Source organism: Balaenoptera musculus, chromosome 13 (genome assembly GCF_009873245.2).
Source record: "Balaenoptera musculus isolate JJ_BM4_2016_0621 chromosome 13, mBalMus1.pri.v3, whole genome shotgun sequence".
NCBI classification, from domain to species: Eukaryota; Metazoa; Chordata; class Mammalia; order Artiodactyla; family Balaenopteridae; genus Balaenoptera; species Balaenoptera musculus.
In genome coordinates, this window is record NC_045797.1 from 65,678,097 (window position 1) to 65,701,089 (window position 22,993).

At 49.5% G+C, this 22,993-nt stretch overlaps 1 protein-coding gene across 1 annotated transcript in view; it reads left to right on the plus strand.

Annotated features, from left to right (window-relative positions):
- Positions 1-22,993, plus strand: part of GALNT14 (polypeptide N-acetylgalactosaminyltransferase 14) — a 215,444-nt gene that overhangs the window by 143,617 nt on the left and 48,834 nt on the right. The window contains 1 exon segment of the mRNA XM_036873409.1: positions 21,270-21,368. Coding sequence (XP_036729304.1) covers positions 21,270-21,368 — 99 coding nt within the window.

Consider the following 22,993-nt stretch of genomic DNA (forward strand, 5'->3'; position numbering starts at 1 on the left):
GTGTGTGTTTGACTTGTGCTCGTAGGAACAAGCGGAAGAGATGATGCATGAGGATTCTGGGCTTCAGATAAGATAGTTTGATATTTTTATTTTAGTTTTGCTTAGAGACACAGAAATAACATATTTCGGTTGGCTAATGGAGTCAGTAGTTTCTTCTGTCACTGAGGCCAAATTCTAATGGGCAGGTACCCCAAGAAGAACCCTGTGTGGCTTTGAAAGGTACTAAATGGCCTTGGTTCTGGGGGCAGATTTCCCTTCCTCTTCCTTGGGTTTGTTCCCTTTATTACATGATGCCTGAGGAAAGAGGCAATGGAAAGAGATGTAGAAAGAGACGGAGAAGTATATTCAGTGCCCAGAATAGGAAACTGGTTTGGAATTAATATTTGCCATGAAAAAAAACCAGCCCACAATACTTATTACTTATACATATTGAGTAATTAGGCTATTAGGGACATATCAGTAAATGAGCAGTCCTGGCGCTTGCTCTCATGGAGCTGAGATTCCCCAAGTGAGCAAATCCCCCACTGGATGATTGGGAGCTACCTTAGCGCCCCTGCAGGCCACCAGTCCCTCCTCACCTGAGGGTCACTCCCCCTGGGAAGAATGTTCCCTTACTCTGGCCTTGAAACTAAGTGCTGGTGCTCAGGGCCAGTAACACCAAGGGGAAGGTGGTATCATTTCTCTCTCCTCTAAATTATCTTTTTCTTGAAAATTTGGTTTGGGGTGTGTACTTTTAAAGGTCAGAGGCAGAAGGCTGAGGGGACCTTGGATTTGCACTCTGTGTTCTGGGGTGTTCTCTCTAGCACTATGAAGGGCACCAGGATGGTTGGAGTTCTAAGAAGGGGACAAGGCACTGATGAGTTTGCTACCTATTTCATTGCAGTCCTTGCCTATTTCATGGGCTGTATTTTGAATCCTTCCACTTCCGTGGCTTTTGAGATATTCCTGCAAGACCAAAATATGCCCATGGATGAGGATCTCTCTTCATCTTAAGTAAATTTTCTATCAAAGTATCACATACATATAGAAAAGTTCACACTTTGTACATGTACAGTTTGATGAACTTTTCCTAAGAGAAGTTACCCATGTTCCTATATCAAGCACCTCGGTCAAGGACAAGACCCTCAGTTTGCCAGAAACCACCTTTGTTCCCCACTCCTGCTCCCCACCATAAGTAACAGTGTCTGGACTTCAAATGCCATAGACTAGCATTGCTTATTCTTGAACTGTTTATAAATAGAATTACGCAGTGTGTGCTCTGTGTATCTGCCTTCCCTCAAAGGTATGTGTATGTTTAATCCACTTGGAGTTTATTTTTGTATATGGTGTTAGGTAGTATTCTAATTTCATTCTTTTATATGTAGCTGTCCAGTTTTTCCAGCACTACTTATTGAAGAGGCTGGCTTTTCTTCGTTAGAGGAAAACATAGGAAAAAACACTCTTTGACATAAACCACAGCAAGATCTTTTTTGACCCACCTCCTAGAGTAATGGAAATAAAAACAGAAATAAACAAATGGGACTTAATTAAACTTAAAAGCTTTTGCATAGCAAAGGAAACCATAAATAAGACGAAAAGACAACCCTCAGAATGGGAGAAAATATTTGCAAATGAAACAACAAAGGATTAATCTCCAAAATATACAAACAGCTCATGGAGCTCAATAGCAAAAAAACAAACAGTCCAGTTAAAAAATGGGCAGAAGACCTAAATAGCCATTTCACCAAGGAAGACATACAGATGGCCAAGAGGCACATGAAAAGATGCTCAACATCACTAATTATTAGAGAAATGCAAATCAAAACTACAGTGAGGTATCACTCATGCTGGTCAGAATGGGCTTCATCAAAAAATCTAGAAACAATAAATGCTGGGAAGGGTGTGGTGAAAAGGGAACCCTCCTGCACTGTTGGTGGGAATGTAAATTGATACAGCCACTATGGAAAACAGTATGGAGGTTGCTTAAAAAACTAAAAATAGAACTACCATACGACCCAGCAATCCCACTACTGGGCGTATACCCTGAGAAAACCATAATTCAAAAAGAGTCATGTACCGCAATGTTCATTGCAGCACTATTTACAATAGCCAGGACATGGAACCAACCTAAATGTCTATCGACAGAGGAATGGATAAAGAAGATGTGGCACATATATACAATGGAATATTACTCAGCCATAAAAGAAATGAAATTGAGTTATTTGTAGTGAGGTGGATGGACCTAGAGTCTGTCATACAGAGTGAAGTAAGTCAGAAAGAGAAAAAAAATACCATATGCTAACATGTATATATGGAATCTTAAGAGAAAAAAAAAAAAGTACTGATGAACCTAGTTGCAGGGCAGGAATAAAGAGGTAGACATAGAGAATAGACTTGAGTGCATGGTGTGGGGAGGGGGAGGCTGGGGTGAAATGAGAGTAGCACCGACATATATACACTACTGAATGTAAAATAGTTGGCTGGTGGGAAGCAGCAGCATAGCACAAGGAGATCGGCTCAGTGCTTTGCGATGACCTAGAGGGGTGGGATAGGGAGGATGGGAGGGAGGCTCAAGAGGGAGGGGATATGGGGACACGTGTATGCATATGGCTGATTCGCTTTGTTGTGCAACAGAAACTAACACAGTATTGTGAAGAAATTATAGTCCAATAAAAATCTATTAAAAAGAAAAAAGATAAGTGTGTGAAATCCAGCCACATTTTGCAAGACGGTTTGTTCATTCTCATTGCTGTATAGTATTCCTTTTGAGGAATATATTACAATTTATATATCTGTTCCACTGTTAATGCTCATTTGGGGTTTTTCCAGTGTGAGCTTCTTCTGAATAGAGCTCCTATGAGTAACCTTGTATTTGTCTTCTGGCGAACAGGCGTATGCGTTTCTGTAGGGTGTATCCCTGGCAGCTTTTTAAGATTTTGTCAAACATCTAAGGAAGCGGTTAGACCGTTTCCACCCCCACCAGCAGCGTGAGAGTTCCAGTGGCTCCGTGTCTTTGTTGCCCGTCACTCGCTATAGTCAGTCTCTTTCATTTTAGCCTTTCTAGAGGCTGAGTAGGGGTGTCTCATTGTGGTTTAAATCTGCCTTTCTCCGCGAGTCAGTGAAGTGGAACACCTTTTCCTAAGTGTATCGGCCACTTGAATCCTTGATCAAGGGTCTTGCCCCTTCCCTGTTCATCTTTCTGTGCTCTTTGCCCAAGAACCAAGCATGAAGCCTGGCTTTTAGTCTGTCCTCAATTATCTCCTCCTCTTCTGATTAGTTTCTGGCATTTTGTCCCACATCTTGGCAGCATGATAAAATGAGGGGGGAAGAGCTGAACGGAGCGTGAGAAGATCTGGGTCCTAAGATGCTCCCCAACTCTTCAGCTCTCTGGGTGACCATTTCTTCACCTGTAGGAGGAGAGAAGTAGCTCAGAGATTGTTATTAAGGTCACTTCTAGCTCTGCTGCTGGTGGAAAATACTCCGCTAGTAAGAATGTGCGGGAAGTGACTTAGGAACTGACTCAGATTGGAGGCTATTTCCAGACGCAGGGCTCCTTCTAGCTCAGCAGCAGTGGCCCGCCCCCGAGACCCTGGATTAGTCGTTCTCCTCACACACTTCCCTTCCTGACAGGACTCGAGGGCCCCGCAGAACCGGAAGAGCTGTCCTTTTTTTATTGCTGCCGTGGCCGTTTCCTTGTATGGCTCCCCTCCCCCCTCATGCCTTCCCCTCAGTGGAGGTCACCAGACTCCCTCCCAGCTGGAGATCCAAATGTAAGCTGATTTGACACCATCTTTGCACTTATCCGAAGGTCTCAGGATCTATTAAACACGACGACAACAAAACCATCTACCCCTGGAATTGATGCGTGGGCGGCAGCTTGACTGCAAACTGGTGACCTGCCCACGTTTTTCAGTCTAGTATAGGGAGTTGGAGCATACGGACTTTTTCCCTTTAAAACCCAGGATGCTGTCATGTTCAGTTACCATTATCCCCCAACCCCTAGTGCACTTGGCGTGGTGTGATGCCCCTGACGCCAGAGAGAAACAGGGCTGGTAGGACTGGCTTGATGAGGCCCAAGGAGTCTCAGGGCACCTTTGGCAATTCCTTAGTGAAAGGCTGAACCTTGTAGTAAGTGCCTAGAATGAGAATAATCACACCTTATATTTACGGGAGACTTTCCAAAGCACTCTCACATCCCTTACCCATGATGTCCTCAGTAGCCCTTTGGGTCAAGGGGCCATTGTCATTTCACAGCAGAGGAAACAGAGGCCCAGGCAAGGCAACTGGTTGGCTAAGTGACAGAGTAGGTCTTCTCGCCGTGTGAGCCCTGAGAGAAGTCATCTCTGCCACTTACCAGCTGGTCCTTGGACAAGTTACTCAACTCCCGAGCCTCAGTTTCCTCATCTTTAAAATGGGAATAATAATGGTACCCAGGATTGCTGTGAGAGTGAGCAAATCCATAATCCATGTCAAATGCTGAGCCCAGTCTTTAACCCCTAGTAAGCACTCGGTGACTGTTTGTTAGCTGTGGTCATGAACAGTCAAACTGTATTAGTCTGAGGACCAGCGTTAGCACTCAGGCCCTGGGGCCTTTTCACTGCTCCACAGCTGTGGGTAAAAGCAGGTCCAAGAGGCGGGCAGAGAGGGTGACCCAAACCAGGACGAAGGGGTGATGTGAGTAAGTTTGGAGAGGTCCTGGCTTGGTGCCCTGTCCCACACCTCCGAGTTGGGGTGCCCTCCAAGAGCAAGGCGGGCAGGGGTGGCAGGGGCGCAGGCAGGGAAGTTGTGCAGAGAGCATCCTGCCTCATCCTTGGCTCTCAGCACCAAACACTTCACGTGCCTGAATGTCAGACTTACTTTGGAAACTGGAATGCAAAATAAGCCATGAGGCAACTGCAATGCCGCGTCTGGTGAAATTTGCATTTTTCAGATCAGGGGATAGAAGCCAAGGCCAGCAGAGGGAGTGATTTAAGGGCTGGGGTCCAGGAAGTACAAAATGTGTTTGACAAGAGATGAAAAGAGCAGAGAGGAGATGACAGCTGTGGGTAGGAGAAGCCGTGGGAAGGAGGCTGCCCGTGCAGCTGTGGTGACAGACAGTGGGATGGAGCGACGTGAGCCCCGGGGACCAAGGACAGCGGGAAAACTCACTGAGGAATGTGTGACGTGACAGAAGAAGGGCTCTGCTGGGGGACCCGTGGAGTCACATGGCAGCCGGGCTTCCATCTGGACTGACAAGGGGCACGATCAGCAAAGGCCCCTTGTGGGGTCCTTAGTGTCCTGGATGTAGCAAGAGGAGCCACTTACATTGGACTGAAGCATATCGTATCTGACAGCTCTCACCTCCTGCCCTCACCTCACCCTCCCAGTGACCCTGCAGCCAGCCAGACCAGACATCGTTATCTCTGTTCCCTGTTTTCCTACTTCTCCCTGTCTCCCCTTGATTCATTATATGGACACATCATTTTTTCCTTACTCCGAGCCTGCCTGTCGAGACATCAAGTACCCAGTCTGCTCTCATGTCTCCATCTCAGGGCAAGCCCACTCTTCACCCTGTGACCCAAGCCAAACCCTCGGCGTCCCCTCCTCTCTCACCCTCACTTTGTTGGGTCTGCCTCCTACATAGCTCCTGGTCCCTGCCCCTGCTCACAGCTCTCCCCTCTACCTGGGTGACCACAGCAGCGCTCAGCCGCCCTCCCACTGGGCTCTGGCCCCCCCACTGGTCCACCCTGCACACCTCCTCCATGGAGAGCATCCCAAATGCCGGTGCATCGCTCCCCATCCAAACCCTGCAAAGCTGCCAGCTCACCCCGCCCCTGAAGGCACGCCCACCCCAGCCAAGCCCAGGCTTGCAGCTGCCTGACTGTGCACAAGGGTTCATTCATGCCTTCTCATCTTCGCTGCTCTCTCTGCTTGGGATGCTCTTTCACCTTTCAGGAACGCGGGTTGGTTGGGTCCCCACTCCAGGAAGACATTTTGCCCCTTCAGGCTAAGTAGGGTGGCACCTCCTACTCGCTCACCTCTGAGCAGCACCCGTTACCCCGAGTTTCAAGCTTTCCCTCTCCCCTCCTTGAGCGACATGGGCAGGGATGCTGACTTACATTTGCACCTCCCTGCAGAGCTCCACACGGTGCCTGGCACTCAGACACTTCATCAGTATCAGCAGATGACTGATGGACTCAAAGAGCACCCCACTGGATTCATCCTCAGACAATCTACTGAAAACATCCGGGTTTGCAAGTGGAGGCGTGGGAATGTATCCTCAGAACAGAGGGAGAAAAATCACGGGAAACTTAAAACGACCTTCACTCAACAAAGAATTCTCTGTGTTACCACATAAATCCAGGACCATAATCAGCCAACATTATTGATCAAACTAGTCCCCTGACATGTGGTAGGCACCTTACATATGTTCTCTCAGTTAAGCCTCATGACAACTTTGCTATGATCCTGGGTTTAGAGATGAGGAAAGTGACTGCAGTCGGTTGAGTAACTGGCCCACGGGAACATTAAGAAGTAGAAACGTGGCCGCTGCCCACGGAGAAGATAGCACAGCCATGCAGGAGGGGCAGGGAGGCCAGGGAGCCCACGAGAAGTGCAATGGAGGAGCTGACCTAGGCTAAGCATTGCACAAAAGTTACACTGAGGCAGCCCTAGAAAGGACGGTGGCTGGATGGGGAGGTGTGTGGAGGTCATGGCTCAGGCATGACCAAGGATGCATGGACTGGTTCGCAGGGCTAGAAGGTTCAGGCAAGAGAACCGTGGGGCAGAGCTGAAGGGTTAACACGATGGTGGGGGCCTTGGGATGTGGCCAAGGTTTAGCTTAGGTAACTACGGAAGGTAGGGAGAGCTACGTGTGTGAAGCAGGGTGTTAGGAAGATTAATGTGGAAGGTGGGGGGAGGAATGAGATGAGGAGCAGTCAGAAGGCCATTGTAGTCCCACAGATCAAGGGGGTGGGCCCGGCTTGGGCAGATGGAAATGAGAGTAAAAAGAGGGGATGGAGGCAGAATTTGGTACAGGACTGACTCGGAGATGGGCCGACAGTCTAGAAGGGTACAGGTGGGCATGGGAGGTCTTGGCTTTTTATCTCCCCAGCTCAGACCTTCCACAGGGGCCCACCGTTATGAGTCCCCTAGAGAAGAAGAGACATTGGATGCTTGGCCCTCAACCAGACCATTCTGGTGCTCAATGTGCTGGGTCTGACCACATGCCTGGAGTCACTAGGCTACAGGTCTTATCTCAGCTGCTTCAGTTTGAGGAACATTTCCCCCTTCAGGTAAAGGAAGGGAATGACTCTTCTCTGATCCTTTAGCTGGAAAGTCTGAGAAGTATCAGGACACAGCTCAGGGAAGATCAAGGGGAGACATCCTTCCTTAGCAGGCGAGGGACACCCAGACTTGTGATTTTCCATCTTTCCAGAACCTTCCAGCGTGCAGACTTCAAGAGCAAAGACAGAGAGAAAGGTCAACATGAAACAAAGTTTTGCAAACGAGTGTGTTGGCTGACCATCAAGGGTCATTCTAGTGGAGTGTGAGAGCTGAGTTGGGAGCCAGACCATCTGGTGTGACCTCGAGACTCTGCTGCTTACTGACTGTGACCTCACAGTGTTCTCCACGACGAGCGAGGAGGTCTCAGAGCACCTACCTCAGGGAATGATTGTGCAGATTTATAGCTCTTGGAAGAATACCTGAGACATAGGATTCAGTAAATGTTATCTATTATTACTATTGTGTAATGTGATTCAAGCAGGACTAAAATAAGACTTGGAGGAGCCCTAGTCTCAGACACTGAGGAATCTTTTTCAGGAAACATTTCAAAAATAAGCCTTGGCCCACCTCCACACTTCCTGGTCCTGGCTAGACTCTGCATTTGCCTTTTGAGAACATTCTCCTCTGCACACACACATGCACACACACGGGCACACAGCTGCCATATGGGTAGTGCTTGGTACCAACTAACCCAGGTCCTGGGAGCATCCCAAGAGAAGCCTCTTTGCAGCTTCCTGAGAGCAGCTGATCTTTCTGGAGAAAAGGCGCTGTTACTTCCCTGTGGTTTCCACCAAACCTCAGTGTTCCACTCACTTCAAAGGGGCTGAGTTGTCTGGAAAAACACAGTGGTGCAGAATGGAGCCATGGTCATTTCTAGGAGGTCTAAATGTGGCCAGAGGCGTCTGCATTCGCCAAGTTAGGTGTGCGTTCTGAGCCCAGATTGCGCGTGACAGCTTGGACAGCAGAAGTGCATGAGGAGATACATTGGGGCTAGAGACTGGAAAAATCATACCAAGTCATAGCATCAGCAGCACCAAGAACAGAGCTGGAGCTGCTGCTTCCAGAGCAGAGTGTGGAGATATCTTGTCTTCTGCGTTTAGTATACGTGCTGTCTGTGGAGGGTGGACATAGGTGCATCACAATTTATGGGACAAACCCTTGAACTGTACTTTCAGATGCCATTTGGTGAATTAGTGCAGATCTGATCTGTGGAGTTGGGGAAAAGGGGAGATGCTGAGGGAGATTTTCTTAAAGTTTAATTTTACAATTTATAACGCTTTTAATGATTCTGAGGTTGTGGCCTTTTTGAGTGTTTAAACACCCTTTCTTTTATGAAATAACAATGATGCTAGATGATGAGAGTTTTAAAATATAATTTTGCTGCAAAAGAAAATGTTGCAAACCTCGTAATCTTCTCTACAATTTTTTAAAATTTTATTTTACATTTAAAATTTTATTTTACATTTTATTATATGAAAGAACCCAATATCTAGAAACTATTGTCTGACACTAATGTTGAAATTTTAAATTAGATTATATACAAGCTAGGTTCAGTAATGACCTAGGACAACGATGTCTAATAGAAATAGATGTAAGCCATGCACGTAATTTAAATTTTTCTAATAGTCACATTTTAAAAAGTAAATTTTTTTAAAGAATTTTTTTTATGTGGACCATTTTTTAAAGTCTTTATTGAATTTGTTACAATATTTCTTCTGTTTTTATGGTTTTTTTGGTTTTTTGACCACGAGGCATGTGGGATACTAGCTCCCCAACCAGGGATTGAACCCGTACCCCCTGCATTGGAAGGCGAAGTCTTAACCACTGGATCTCCAGGGAAGTCCCTGAAAATTAAAATTTTTTAAGTGAAATCAGTTTTAATAATATGTATTATTTAACCCAATACACCCAAAACTATCATTTTGACATATAATAAGGTAAAAAAATTACTGATGAGGTATCTTGCGTTTTTTATCAGTCTGAAATCTTGTGTGTATTTCACACTTACAGCATATCTCTATTCTGATACATCTCAAATGCTCAATAGCCACAGGTAGCTCGTGGCTACCGTATTGGACAGCACAGGTCTGGGAGAAAAGCATCTGAGTCATAGTCTGGGAGTCCTGTCAGCTAGGATTCAGTCTCTCCCCTCCCACGTAAGGAAGCCTTGTTCATCTCTGGGACTTCAGTGAACAAGGGGAACATCCCAGCTTTTTAAACATAGCTGAGTATTTTCAGTGCAACAGAGAATGCGTCAGACCTGTCCACAGGCACCAGATGACTGTCCCAGAAGTCTCCCAGGACAGCCTTAGCCCAAGGCTCCCCATTCTCCCCACGTGGTACCATTCTCAGTTTTGGTGACTTGTTTGGACTCCTCTGTGTGACTGACCTAGGCACGCCACTCAGCTTACAGCTCTGCAGCTTCCATGAGCTGGTGCCACCTGTCACTTGGCAAGGGACGTTTTCTCCTCTGGCTTTGCCCCCATGGAAGCCTCACCTGCTTCCTCCCCCATTCACTCATCCACTCATTATTCAGATGTTTATTGTACGTCTACTATGTTTAGTCGCCGTGCCAGGGACTGAGGTTTTAACTACGAAAAAGTCCTGGCCTTCATTGCAGCTAAGAGTCAGCAGGAGAGATGGAGAGTTCCCAGTGCTTGGTAATAAACCACAGTGATGGGGTGAGTGCAGGGTCCTAGGGGAGCACAACAGAAAAGACTTGGAGATCAAGAAATGCTTCCGAGGGGAAGTACCTTCCAAGCCAGGATTAGAAGAGGAAAAAATAGCCAGGCCTTGGAAGAGAGGAGAGTGCCTTTCAGACACGTGGGAGGGAGGGCAGCGCCTGCTGAGGTCCAGAGGGAGAAAGAGCCGGTGAGGCAGAACGTGACTGGAAGTGGGAGGATGTGAAGGGAGGAGTCGCAGGTGATGCCGGGTCACCGAGGATGGTAAGCAGTGATTAGGGGTTTCAACTTTATTTTGTGTGCCACTGGGCAGTGTTGAAACTTGTTAAAAATTTGCAGTTTGGAATGATCATTCTAGCTGCAGCATGCAGGAGAGATTGGAAGGGGATAAAGCCAGCTAGGAAGTGGCTGCAGTAATCCAGCAAAGATATGATGGGAATAGAGAGAAACAGCCAGATGGAGAGATAAGTAAGAAGGATTGATAGGACTAGGTTTAGTGAGACTGGTGTCAGGGACGGAGAGGCAGGATTCGAGAATATCTCTTGGGTTTGGGCACATGGTAGATGGTGAGCTGGGGAACACGGAAGGGTCGGCAGGCTTGGGCGAGGTATGAGAGGCAGAGGGTGACCTGAGGAGGTCATCTCTTGGGGACATCCAAGAGAAGATGCTCATCAGATTAAGGTGAGGGTTGGGATCGTTAGCAAACAGATGGGAAATTGAAGGCTTTGAAACGAGTAAAATAATCTAGAGGGAAGGAAGATTGAGAGGAGAATGGCTTAGGAGAGAATTTTGGAGGGGAACACCAGAATTTCAGAGGAGGGAAAGAAAAGGAAAACCAAGAAACAGCCTAAGAAGAGGAGAACCATGCTAGGGTGATTCTACCAAAGCCAAGGGCAAAGATCCAAACATTTAATGAAATGTATGACCCTCAATATTAACTACTACAGAGATGACAAGCAAGGAAAAGACTGAAAATTTTCCATTAGATTTAGCAACATAGAGAAGTAATAGGGACCTTGGTGGGAATATTTTGAGGGGGTAAAAGGGCACTGGAAAGCAGAGGTGGCCAGTACCCTATGTGGACTGGGGCTTCTCTAAACCATCTGACAGGGCCCCCCAAGCCTGAGTGCTTTAAGGAAGTAGCAAGTTCAACAGCCAAGAACTAGGAGGTCTTAGCTTGGCCACTGCCAAGCAGGGTCAACGTGGCAGGTCAATTTGCTCACTGTTCTGGGTCTCAGTTTGCACATCTTTAAAAAAGGAGGGATGGGCTTCCCTGGTGGCACAGTGGTTGAGAATCTGCCTGCTAATGCGGGGGACACGGGTTCGAGCCCTGGTCTGGGAAGATCCCACATGCCGCGGAGCAACTGGGCCCGTGAGCCACAACTGCTGAGCCTGCGCGTCTGGAGCCTGTGCCCCGCAACGGGAGGGGCCGCTATAGTGAGAGGCCCGCGCACCGTGATGAAGAGTGGCCCCCGCTTGCCGCAACTAGAGAAAGCCCTCGCACGAAACAAAGACCCAACACAGCTAAAAATAAATAAATAAATAAATAAATAAATAAAGTAGCTATTAATTAACAACAACAACAACAAAAAATACAGGGAGCTGGAAGCAATGCTTTTAAAACCTGTGTGTTAAAAAATTCTGTTTTTGGTAGGATGTTAAGTGGTAGGCTTGATACGATATATATATCCTGTGAATATGTGAGTTCCCATGATATGTGAAGGATTTTAGGGCAGGGTTTGAGGTCAAAGCTTGGTAAACAGGATGCTAGCGCAAGTCTCAGAACCTTTAACATGTTAGTGTGCATGGGTGGATCACCAAAAAGTTAATCTAGTAGTCTTCCAGTATTTCTCATGTGCCAAGTTTATTTGACTCTTGTAGACTTTATTCAGAGCATGCATAGGCTTCTCCTGGAGATGCGGTCCAGCAGCTCACAACGTAGGGACTGACTAACCAGAGGAGCTCTGTGGTCCATTCCGGCCCAGTATTGCAGCAGCCCAGGAGTTTGTATGGAGCCAGAGAGGGGAAGGTCTTCCAGCTACTCTGGGCTGCGAAATAGCGGCAGAGACTGAGCCTTTGGGGGCCTCCAGACAACATGGCCCCTTACATCCTAGTGTCCCCCCTCTCCAGTTAGCTTCGCAGTGTGTCAGCAAAGAACCCTTGGGGCATTGGTACAGCTCCAGGAAAATGAGCTTGCGGAGCCTGCAATTAATAATGATGGTGGAAGTGCCCTAGAATTGTCAAGATGTAGGTTTTCTTAGAAATGTGATGCTACTGGAAGTAGGTAGCTAAGAAATCCAGAGGGTTCTCCGAGGAGCAAGAGGTGAACTGCAGACCCTGAGCTGGCCTGACAGATAGATTCAACCAAGAACATGGTGATGGTTGGTACATGGAATGCATTTGTTGGCCTAAATAGGCCCAGCCTGAGACCAAGGGCTCTGCCAAATGGCCTCGTCTTCATGGAATGGAGGGGTGTCTGTGATACCATCTAGGTCAGCCTTTCTTTACTGGACTTCTGCAAGTGAATCAAGCCTTAGAACCCTATGACATCCATTATATGAGATGAATTAACTTCTCCTCTGTGCGTGTGGAAGGGTACTAGTTATGCACCATCCACGGGAGAAGTGAGAAGAGAGTCTCTCAACAATTTTCTATGTGTTTGATTCATATTAAGAAGGCCTAAGGGAGCTGAATCTGTAAAGACTGGAACAAACCCCAAAGGTATCCCTGAAGAACTTCCCTCTGTACGTTGTGGCCATAGGAATCTTATACCTAGCAACATCTTGATGCCAACAGAGCATGAATGAAGGGTCCAGTGGGAGCTCTGGAGCTCTGTGCTGGGAGAATCGTGATGCCTTTGCATAGCTCTTCCACCAGGTACCCAAGAGAATTTACCTTTGACCCCAGGGCAGTGAGAAATCCTGGTGGACTTGGGTTTTCAGGAGCTAAGGGTACCTGTATTCATTGTCTGTTGCTGCATAACAAATTACCATGAAACTTAGTGGCTTAAAATAATGTTTATCATCTCACAGTTTCTGTGGGTCAGGAATTCAGGCATGGCCAAGGTGCGTCCTTTCCTTCAGGGTCTCTCACAGGCAGTGTTCAAGGTGTCAGCTGGGGTTGCAGGCATCTCAGGGCACGTCTCGGGGGGGACTCTCTTCCAAGTTCACTGACATGATTGTTGGCAGGATTCAGTCCCTCACAGGCTATGGACCAGAGGCCACTCTCAGTGCTTTGCCATGTGGGGCTCCCCGTCATGGCAGCTTGCCTCAGCAAAACATACACGCGAAAAAGATGGAAGTCACTGTCTTTTGCGACCTAATCACAAAAGTGACATCCCATCACTTTAGCTGTAGTCTGTTCCTTAGAAGCAAGACACCAGGTTTAGTCCACACTCAAGGCTAAGAGATTACACAAGGAGGTGGGTGCTGGGGGCCTTCATCTGCCCACCAAGAGCTCAACCAAGTTCCTAAGCAGTTCAGTTCCCTGCCCTGGCCCACGTATCCCGTTCCCAGGATACTAGAATTTAATAACGTGCTCAGCAGGGACTTCCCTGGCGGTCCAGTGGTTAAGACTTCACCTTCCAGCGCAGGGGGTGCGGGTTCGATCCCTGGTCAGGGAGCTAAGATCCCACATGCCTCGTGGCCAAAAAACCAAAACATAAAACAGAAGCAGTAGTGTAACAAATTCAATAAAGACTTTAAAAAAATGGTCCACATCAAAAAAAAATCTTTAAAAAAAAAATAACATGCTCAGCAATTCAAAATGTAGCAGTGTCATGGAATAGCAGATCTCACTGTTATCTTAAGTGTCTTTTACGAGACGCAGGATTTCCATAACACTAAGTGAGGGTGACTTGAGGCAAGAAGTCGGAGCGGTATATGTTTATGTGGATGAACAAATTAATCTGCATGTGAAATCCCAGTGAAGTTGACCCGAAATAAAAATTTCATGCCTTACAGTGTATAGTGTTGCCCATGAAATGAGATTAAAAGGAATTTCTGGTTTTACAGCTGTCATACTTTTTATACTGCTCGTGTTTTTCTCTTCTAAAGAGTCAAGTTTGAACCTAGAGGTCAGTTACAGATTTGGCATTTTATAGTTTTCGGTCATCTTCCTTTTCCTCAAGCTGACAGCAGGCTTCCTTGCATAGAACTGAGCTGGGAAATGTAGTAGGTGTTCTTGGTCCCTGTCCTGAGGGAGCTGACATTCTGGAAAGGTCACTGGGCCAAGAGCTTTTCCCCTCTCGTCCTTTCTTCCTCACACACGTCAGCTTTGGGGGGGTGTTGCTGGCGGGAAAATGGGGAGGAGACATGGTCTCCCTGGGACCTCTTCTGGGCTATAGTGGAGGACACAGGGGCCCAGAGACGGAAGCGGGGAGCAAGGAAAGGCTGTGCCCCACCCACCTGCAGGGAATCCAGGTTGTCACTCCCCTGGGGACAGTGCTCTCCCGGGAAACTAGCCCTACCCCCGCTTTACAGCTTATGCCTATTTCCCTTGGCCTTTGCAGCTGTAGAGTTCAGGCAAATGGCACATGTGGAGAAGATAACCCTTTCGTTTTCTATGTCTGGTCTGGCCTCTGGAGCAGGCTCTGGACCTGCGGGAATCGGAGGGACAAACTGCAGCTTTCTGCTTAAAAACAGGTTCACGCGCCTCCCAGGGCCTCGTTGAAATCACCCTGTGCCCACCCTTTCAGGCTCCATCTGGGCATAAGTGGGAGCCCCTGTTAGGATGTTCCTGTGGCAGCTCAGCCAGCAGTGTCCCAGTCTTCCTGTCACTACCCAGGAACGGCAGGCAGCCTGTCCCTCCCTGCTGGGTTCTAGAGCTTGGTAGAAGCTGCTCCTTGGTGGTGGTGATCGAGTGTGAGCCCAGGGGTCCGCATGGTGTGCAGGGCCCAGAGTACACCTGGGGGACAGACGGCAGCTATGGATACCCTGATGCCTGGAACGGTGCTGGCACGGAGAGGTGGTGGCTTGGTGACAAGGATGTACAGCAGGCCTGGGCTCACCAGCTGCAGTGAGTTACTTAACCTCCCTGCGCCTCGGTCTCCTCCTGAGTGAATCCATTAAACAGTGCCCCCTCCCACAGGGCTATCTGTGAACCTTAAATATGCGAGGTGCTCAGGACAGCGCCCGGCAGCAGGGGTCACTAAGTAGTCGTTTAAAAACCTTCCCTGATTGTAAAGCAATTATACTCCAATAAAGATGCTAAAAAAAAAAAACCTTCCCTGAGGTGGATAATTTCATCAAGGAAGTCACTTCCCAGCTCCCGAGTGGCAAAGGGTTGGCCCAGTGTGTCCCACCCCAGGCCTGTTTGATTTCCACTGTGTCATGCTGCATATTTGCGTGACCTTTCCCCTTTCTCTAACTGCCCTCAGCCTTCCCGCTGGGATGCCAGAGCCACCCCCTTCGAGAGTTTGCCTCCTAGACACAGAGCCATTGTCAGTTCTGGACATTTTAGTGATAATAATTATTATGCTCTACTCTCTGCTTCAAAGTTATCGGGTCTGCCTCTCCATCACTCCCTCCTGTTTTTACCCTCGAGAATAAAATCCCAAATGTTTCTAATTTATGACCACATCTTTCCTCCCTGCTGCCCAGTGCTAAAATGGAGATGACGATCATCATCATAACACTCTGTTTACGGGCTGCTGCCAGTTTAATGAGCTTGTGCAATAAAATAAAAGGCATGTGCACAGAATTAACAGTTCTGTGATAACTGACAGCCGTCCTCACTTGGGGTGTTTCTAACATCCCCGCTTGGCACCTGTTCAGGTGCAGGGATGAGGCGGGGTAGGCAGCCGAGCAGTGATTAGCTGGTGGAGAGATGGAAGAGGAAGCTCTGACCCCGTGCCAGGGGTTAGCATCTCAGAACACCTCTCTGGAAGCATCCTCGGCCAGTAAATGACACGGAACACTCAAGAAATGGATGGTTAGGAAGCACTGTGAGACCCACCTGAACTTGGAGAAATTAAGTCAGTTGAATCTTTCTTTAAAAAATGAAAAGTCGGGGCTTCCCTGGTGGCGCAGTGGTTGAGAATCTGCCTGCCAATGCAGGGGACATGGGTTCGAGCCCTGGTCTGGGAAGATCCCACGTGCCACGGAGCAACTAGGCCCGTGAGCCACAACTACTGAGCCTGCGCGTCTGGAGCCTGTGCTCCGCAACAAGAGAGGCCGCGACAGTGAGAGGCCTGCACACCGCGATGAAGAGTGGCCCCCGCTTGCCGCAACTAGAGAAAGCCCTCGCACAGAAACGAAGACCCAACACAGCCATAAATAAAGAAATAAATAAAATTTTAAAAATAAATAAATAAATAAAGCAAATAATTTAAAAAAAAAAAAAGAAACTACAGGTGGAGAATCAGCTCAGAGGAGCGCGCATTATTCAGGAGCTGCTGTGGCAATCAGGACAGCAGCCCGGGGCTGGCATCTGTCTCTGCGCACAGTGGTGGTCACGCCCTTCCTCCTGGTTCCACCCTCACACCCATCCTTCCTGCTCGCTAGCTCTTCTCTCCAGTAAAAGCCCTGAATCTTTAATAAATTATAAACATGTTTCTCGTCCATCTGCCGGCGCCAGATCTCAGTGTTGGCAGTTTTTGCATTCCCCTGGTGCCCCTAATAGATCTTGCTGTTTGATGAATCTTTCAGATCCTCTCACAGGAAGCCCACGCACATTCTGACTCCTCACAGTGGCCTGTTGTAAGGATTTTTCCTGGCCCCTCGGCCTTGTTGCTGCCAGTGCCCAGGGCTCGTCTCCAAGCGGGACTGCAGCCCCCCCTGGGCCTTGAGGGGCAGGTGGCTCATGCGCAGGGCTCGGGCAGCTGGGCCCCGTCCAGAACCAGCCCCTCGGGCTCCTGTGCCTTAACCAGGTTGAGTTCACAGTGGACGCTAGGGACAACGACCACATTAGAAGTCACGGAACCTGGACGCAGCTCATCTCGGCCACTCACCAGGGGTGTGAGCTTGAGTGAGATCCTGAGCCTCGGTTGTTCTCATCTGTGGAGTAGAGGTTCTCAGAGGCTGTTGTGAGGGTCCGAGGAGACGGAGGATGAGTCCAGGCACCATGAGCTGAGAGCAGGGGCAGGAGGAAGGCAGTGCTGAGTGCCGGGAGCCGGGATCTGGGATGCCCGTGCCTCAGAGCTGTGATGCACCGCCTCCTGCCGGCCCGCCCTCCCTTGGGGCTGTGCACACAGGGGCGCTTATGGGATTTCTGCCCAGCCTCGAGGAAGAGCCCCTGCCCTTTATCCTGCAGGAGCAGGAGGCTGGCGGGGGCTGAGGCCCAGGAGCAAAGCAGCCCAGGCACCAATGGACGCCTGTTGGGCCAAGTTCTGCCCGCTTTAGGAGGTTGGACTAGGTCATCTCCAAGCCCCTTCCTTCCTTGGCTGAACTCTGAGTTCGTAGTTCTAGTCCAAAAGCATTGAACGTTGCCTGGAGGCAATATTATTATTACAATGATAATTCTCACCACCATTGACTCAGCAGCTATGAAACACCACGTGTTTTGCCTGTATTCTCTGCATTCTTCACAAACAAGCCTGAAAGGGAGGTATTTGTCCTCATTTTACAGGTGACAACACTGAGGCTCAGAGAAGGTAAAGGACGTGCCCAAGGGCACACAGCCAGTTTTCAGCAGATCCAAGATTCCCGTCGACGTCACAGCCCAGGTTTCTTTCTCTAACACTGATGCTCTCTTTGCTCTCTTTGCCGCCTCTTGCCTCCCGGTGCCCCTCACCCGCTGTCAGACAGGGCAGAACCACTCACTAAGGATGCCTTTCCAGCCTGTGCAAGATCTGGCTCCACCCAGCGGGAGGAGGAGTCTGCAGATTTAAGCGTGATGTTAAAAATAATGATAGTCACTATCTGTCAAGCATCTATTATTACCTAACATATTAATAATTTAGGGGGAAAAATCTACAAGTTAAAAGTTGTTGTCTCCACTTTCCAGATGAAGATACTGAGTCTTAGAAAAGTAAATTTGGATGTCCAGCCACACAGTTGAGCCTCAGCTGCAGAATGGCCTTCACGACCTTTCATTCAAATCAACCACGCTTATTGCATGTCAGCTACGATCAAAGCTTCTGATTACTGATGCTCTGGGAAACTTTAGCAGGAGAGCCTTGGGCCCAAGCTCTGTTTTACAGATGAGCAGACAGCAGCCTGCAGAGGTGGGTGGTTTACCCACCGTCTCGCAGCTGGTCAGCGGTATCCAGACCCCTGGGCCAGTATTCTGCCAACTGCCTCACTGGGCATCCGGCCTGCGGGTCCAGAACCATGCTGTGACGGGGATGCTGTACCCTGTTTGTGTCCATCCATCCCCATCTCACCCTGTGAGATCCAGCTCCTCCTCCTCCATGAAGCCTTCTTCACCGCCCCCCCCCCGCCTGCCCCCGCCCCCGGGCGGAGGTCCGCTTCCCTCTGCTCTCCCAGTGCCACGTGCCGCTGCGTCACTGTGCAGCCATACACCTGCCTCCCAGCTGGATGCCTCCAAGGCAGGAAGAGGAGCCCCGTCCCCGAAAGCTCTCTAAGCGGGTAACTCCCAGTACCTCCTGCACCAACTTGCCCCCGAATAACTTACCTCGTAAAAGGTGGGATTTGGGATCCCATCGCCGCCCCGGGTGTGGAATGGGACGCCGTCTCCAGAGCAGTGCCCACGCCTGACCCTCAGCGCAGCCCTGGCAGCCACAGCCTTCTCAGTCATCCTGCTCGTCTGTCTTCTCTCCCCGTCTCTGATGGAGACAGGGAGGTTCTGCTAAGCTCTCTGCTTTATCACCTTCCGATAAAGAGACATGATTATCATTCCACTCCCTGACATCCCCCTCATTCCTTTCGGCGCTGACCGTGCTCACTGCCGCCTACCCCTCTGCCTGGGTCCCTCCCAGCCCCTCCTTGCCCCCCATGGACCCTGCAGCACACCAATCGAGGGACCCCCCCCCCACCAAGTCCACCTCTGCCAGCCCCCCGCCCTCCTCCCTCCCCACTGCTCCCAGCTTAGACTCAGGTCTGAATCCAAAGGTAGGCAAGTTCAAGGCCTCTTCTCACTAGGGGCCATTTCAAGGCATTTTCCTCCTCTTTTATAATGGTTATTTAATGCACAACAAATCACCCCCAAACTTTAGTGGCTTAGAACAACAGGAATCATTGATTGTCCTTATGGTCTCTGTGAGGTAGGAATTCAGAGCATCTTGGCTGGGCGGTTCAGGCTTGGAGCTGCTAGAGCTGCCGTCATCTGAAGGCTTGACTAGAGCTGGTGGACCCACTTCCAGGGGGGCTCATTCCTGTGTCTGGCAAGTTGGTGCCGGCTGTGGGCAGGAGACCTCAGTTGCAACACACGTCAGCCTCACTCCACAGGGCTGCTTGAGTGTCCTCACGGCATGGCAGCTGGCTTCCCTCCCAGTGGCCAAGGCAGAGTCTTCGGTGCTTTTATGATTTAGCCTTAGAAGTCACACACTCTCCCTTCCATCATATTCTATTAGTCCTATAAGCTAGCCCTGATTCAGTGAGGGACAGAACTATATAGGACCAGTAGTTGAGAATCACTGGAAGCCATCTGGGAGGCTGGCTACCTCCCCTTTTAAAAGCGTAAAAGGCTAAGTCATCAGCTGACCTAAGAATGCATTTCCTGAATTTCTTTCTCTCTTTCTCCATGAATGGGCATCTGATATACTTATCTCTTGTTCTAGGGACATGGAGATAGACAAGGGTCCTTCCCTAGAGGAACTCATAGTCAAGTGGGGGAGATAGTCCATCTTGAGAAGTGCCAGGAGAGAGATATGTACAAAATTATGGGAGCACAAAGGACAGGTCATTACCTATCTGGGGGAGTATGGAATGCCTTTGCAGACAAGAGATATTTGCTCTGGGTCTTGAAGGATGAGTAGGAGTTCATCAGGTGGAGAAAAGAGAACGGACACTGCTCCATGCAGAGGTAATAGTGAGAGCAGTGACAGAAAGTTATGGCAGCATATGAAGTTGCAATTGTGGAAGGTCTTGAAGGCTGTGATAGGGAGTTTGGACTTTTCTATATCAGGAGCCACTGAAGGCTTCAAACCAGAGGAAGACCTGGGCAGAGCTTTGGGGTAGACTGGACATGACTGGCAGGGGCAGAGGGTGGAGGCAAGATGACTGGTCAGGAGACTGCTGCAGGAATCCCCCAGAGGAGTAAAGACTCTCTGAGCCGGGCCCATGGGGACTAGAAAGGAGAGGTGGGTTCAGGGTGTGGGGATTTATTAGTAGGTGGTGCTGACGTGATGTGGTGAGAGGTTGTCTCTGTAGGGGGAGCACAAGCAGGCCTGAAGGTCGTGACCAGCCTTTCCACTGTCTCTACCCCTGCGGCCTTCCTTTCCCAATTCTTGGCTCCTCGTGGCTGACCCATCCCAGTCTGTGCTCAGGTCCTGAGCACAACAGCCCTGCCTTGTCTGTGTTAAGTCCTCTTATTCAGGGTTTGCTCTTGTAGGAAAAAGTGTTCAGGGGCTCACAGTCTCCTTGAAGTCCATCCTTGGGTCTCTGGACCCCAAGTTAAAAGCCCCAAGAAAGCCCCAAGCCTAGGAAGAAATTAGAAAATGAGGAGAGGAAATGTTTGACTCACCAAACATCTGTTATTTATTTCCTCGTTTAATACCCCTGGAACAGCGAGAAACAGGAGGCAGCATTTACCCAGGATCGCCCCTGGTGGCCCCAGCCTCACTTGGTGGGTTTATTTCCATTATTATAGTAATTTTCGGGCTGCGGGCTACAATTTTCACTTGCAGTGAGGTATTAAATTGATATTACCCCAGATGTAATTGTCATACAAAATGATCCTCGACATGGGGAAGTGAATGCTTTTTCAAGATGGGGTTTTCCTGCGAGTGCTGGGTTTTAGGGCTCTGCCTCTTTAAATATGCCAGATTTCGGTGTGTGTGGCCGGCAGTCAGGGGTCAGCATGGTGTGGTGGGCTGGAGCTGCTGGCCCAGAACACAGTGAGGCCTTGGCAGGCTGGGATGGACACAGACTGGGCAGCAGAGCCCAAGGCTCGGGGGTGGGCTTATGTGGCTACCAGGAACTATGTGCTGTAACCCAGGCAAGCGGGAAATCCCGCATTTATGTTCTGTACGTCAGCTTAATTCGACTCCAAGCCCAAGTTCCCCCGAGGTGGTGGGAGATTCAGCTCTAATCATTCTCGGAGCTTCCTGGGCTCCCCCGTAGGGCCAGGTGAGGCCCTGGGGTCTTACACAGTGCTGTGCAGCTGGAGGGGGCCCCACCAGACACCAGGCATCTGTCCACACCAGTGATGCCCTCGGTTCCAGCCCTTGAGATCTGCTTTGTCTCTAAAGGTCTTCTTGTCCCGCTGCCTTGCCTTCCCCAGATGCACCCTGCTGGGGTACTGCACGGACCTCCCTCCCACCAGCATCATCATCACCTTCCACAACGAGGCCCGCTCCACCCTGCTCAGAACCGTCCGCAGGTAAGAGCCTTCCCGTCTGTCAGCCTTCCAGGCTGGCACTTGGCGAGGGCGTGTCTGCCCGCGTGGGGAGGGGGACCAGTTCAAGTGTTTCTAAGTACCTGCCAGGCACTGTTCGGCACACTCCACACGCATCCACTAGTAGTCACTCCTCACGCTCCTATGAGGGCGGCTATTATCCCATTATATAGGAGGAAAGATAGAGGCCAGAGGCATCGGGTTACTTACAGAAGGTCACTGGAAGTCATAGAGGACTTGGTCCCAGAGCACTTGTCCTTAACCACTGCGTAGACTGCCTCTAGAACGTGAGTTCTCATTTTCACAGCTGATGAGGAAGCCGGGGCCCCGAGAGGCTGAGTACATCCTCCACCCCCAGCATCAGTCTGGGATTAGAACTCGGGTCTGCCAAGAGCATCCGAGAGAGACTCCTTGCCTTCCAGGCTGACCTCTTCTCCTCCTTGGAGGAGTCTTCTGAGGCCATGCACCTCCATCCCCCTCAACACGCGCACACACACACACACACGCGCGCGCACACACACACACACACACGCCATCAGGGCCTTCTTCTAGGCTACTTCTCTGCACATCTCTACTCTAGCACTTAATGCATTTTTCCCAGATGTAATCCTCAATGAACTCCTGACGGGTAAGGACTGTATCTTCTTCATGTCTTACCTAACCTCCCTGTGGCATAATAATTAGTCCTACGGCCTAGAGCTGCTTTGGTTAATGCAGGTAAAGGACTGAGGCTGTGCTGGCACGGAGCAGCCATCCCTGTATCTGCACAGCTAGTGAGCTCTCAAAAGAAAAGAGGCTCTGGGGTACCTGAAAGGGCACCACACTTGGAGTCTGAAGACCTGGGTCAAGTCCCCACCCTACCACTTCCTTGCCTTGTGACCTTGGACAGGTCATTAGCCACATCTGTAAAGATGGTGATAGAAAGGTCTTTCATGTTTCAAGTTCTATCACATTTCCCACAAGAAGACATTACCCTGGGACATTTGGGGGCCATTATAATGTGGGCACCCCAGGTCCCCCACGCTTTCCTTACACTATGTTTATGTTCTCGGGGGCACTTCAGCTGCTGCCCTCAGACTCACCCCTTTCAGCTCTAAGACATATTTCTCCTTCTCGTCCTGCTGCTCCTGCGTCTCCTTATAATAGTAATAACGGTACTTTATGATAATAATATTAACATGTTAAATGTATGCTGAGCTTAATGGTCCACAGAACACATTTTATCTCTCACTTCAGTTGGAGCCCCATCGGACCTTGTGAAGTCCAGGTGCACGTAGTGAACGGAGGCCAAGTCCACAGAGCTAGGAAGCACAGGAGTCAGGATTTGGGTTTCTGACTTCCTGGGTGGAAGTGGAGAGCAGTAGGGGTGCAGCCCCAGTGCCTCTGTCTGCCAGCCTGACGGAGGGCTTCCCCTGAGGCCCTGGTGCCCTGCACTCTGAAGGGGACTTGGGGATCATCAACACCATGCCCTTCAGAAGGCCCCATGAAGTGCCAGACTGTACCCCAAATTCTGCTGGGCGCTTTGCTGAGAGAGCTCAGGACCTCTTTCCTGCCTCTCAGGAACTTCAGTGTGAGCCAGGCCCCTGGCTCAGACCCAAGTGTGATGCATG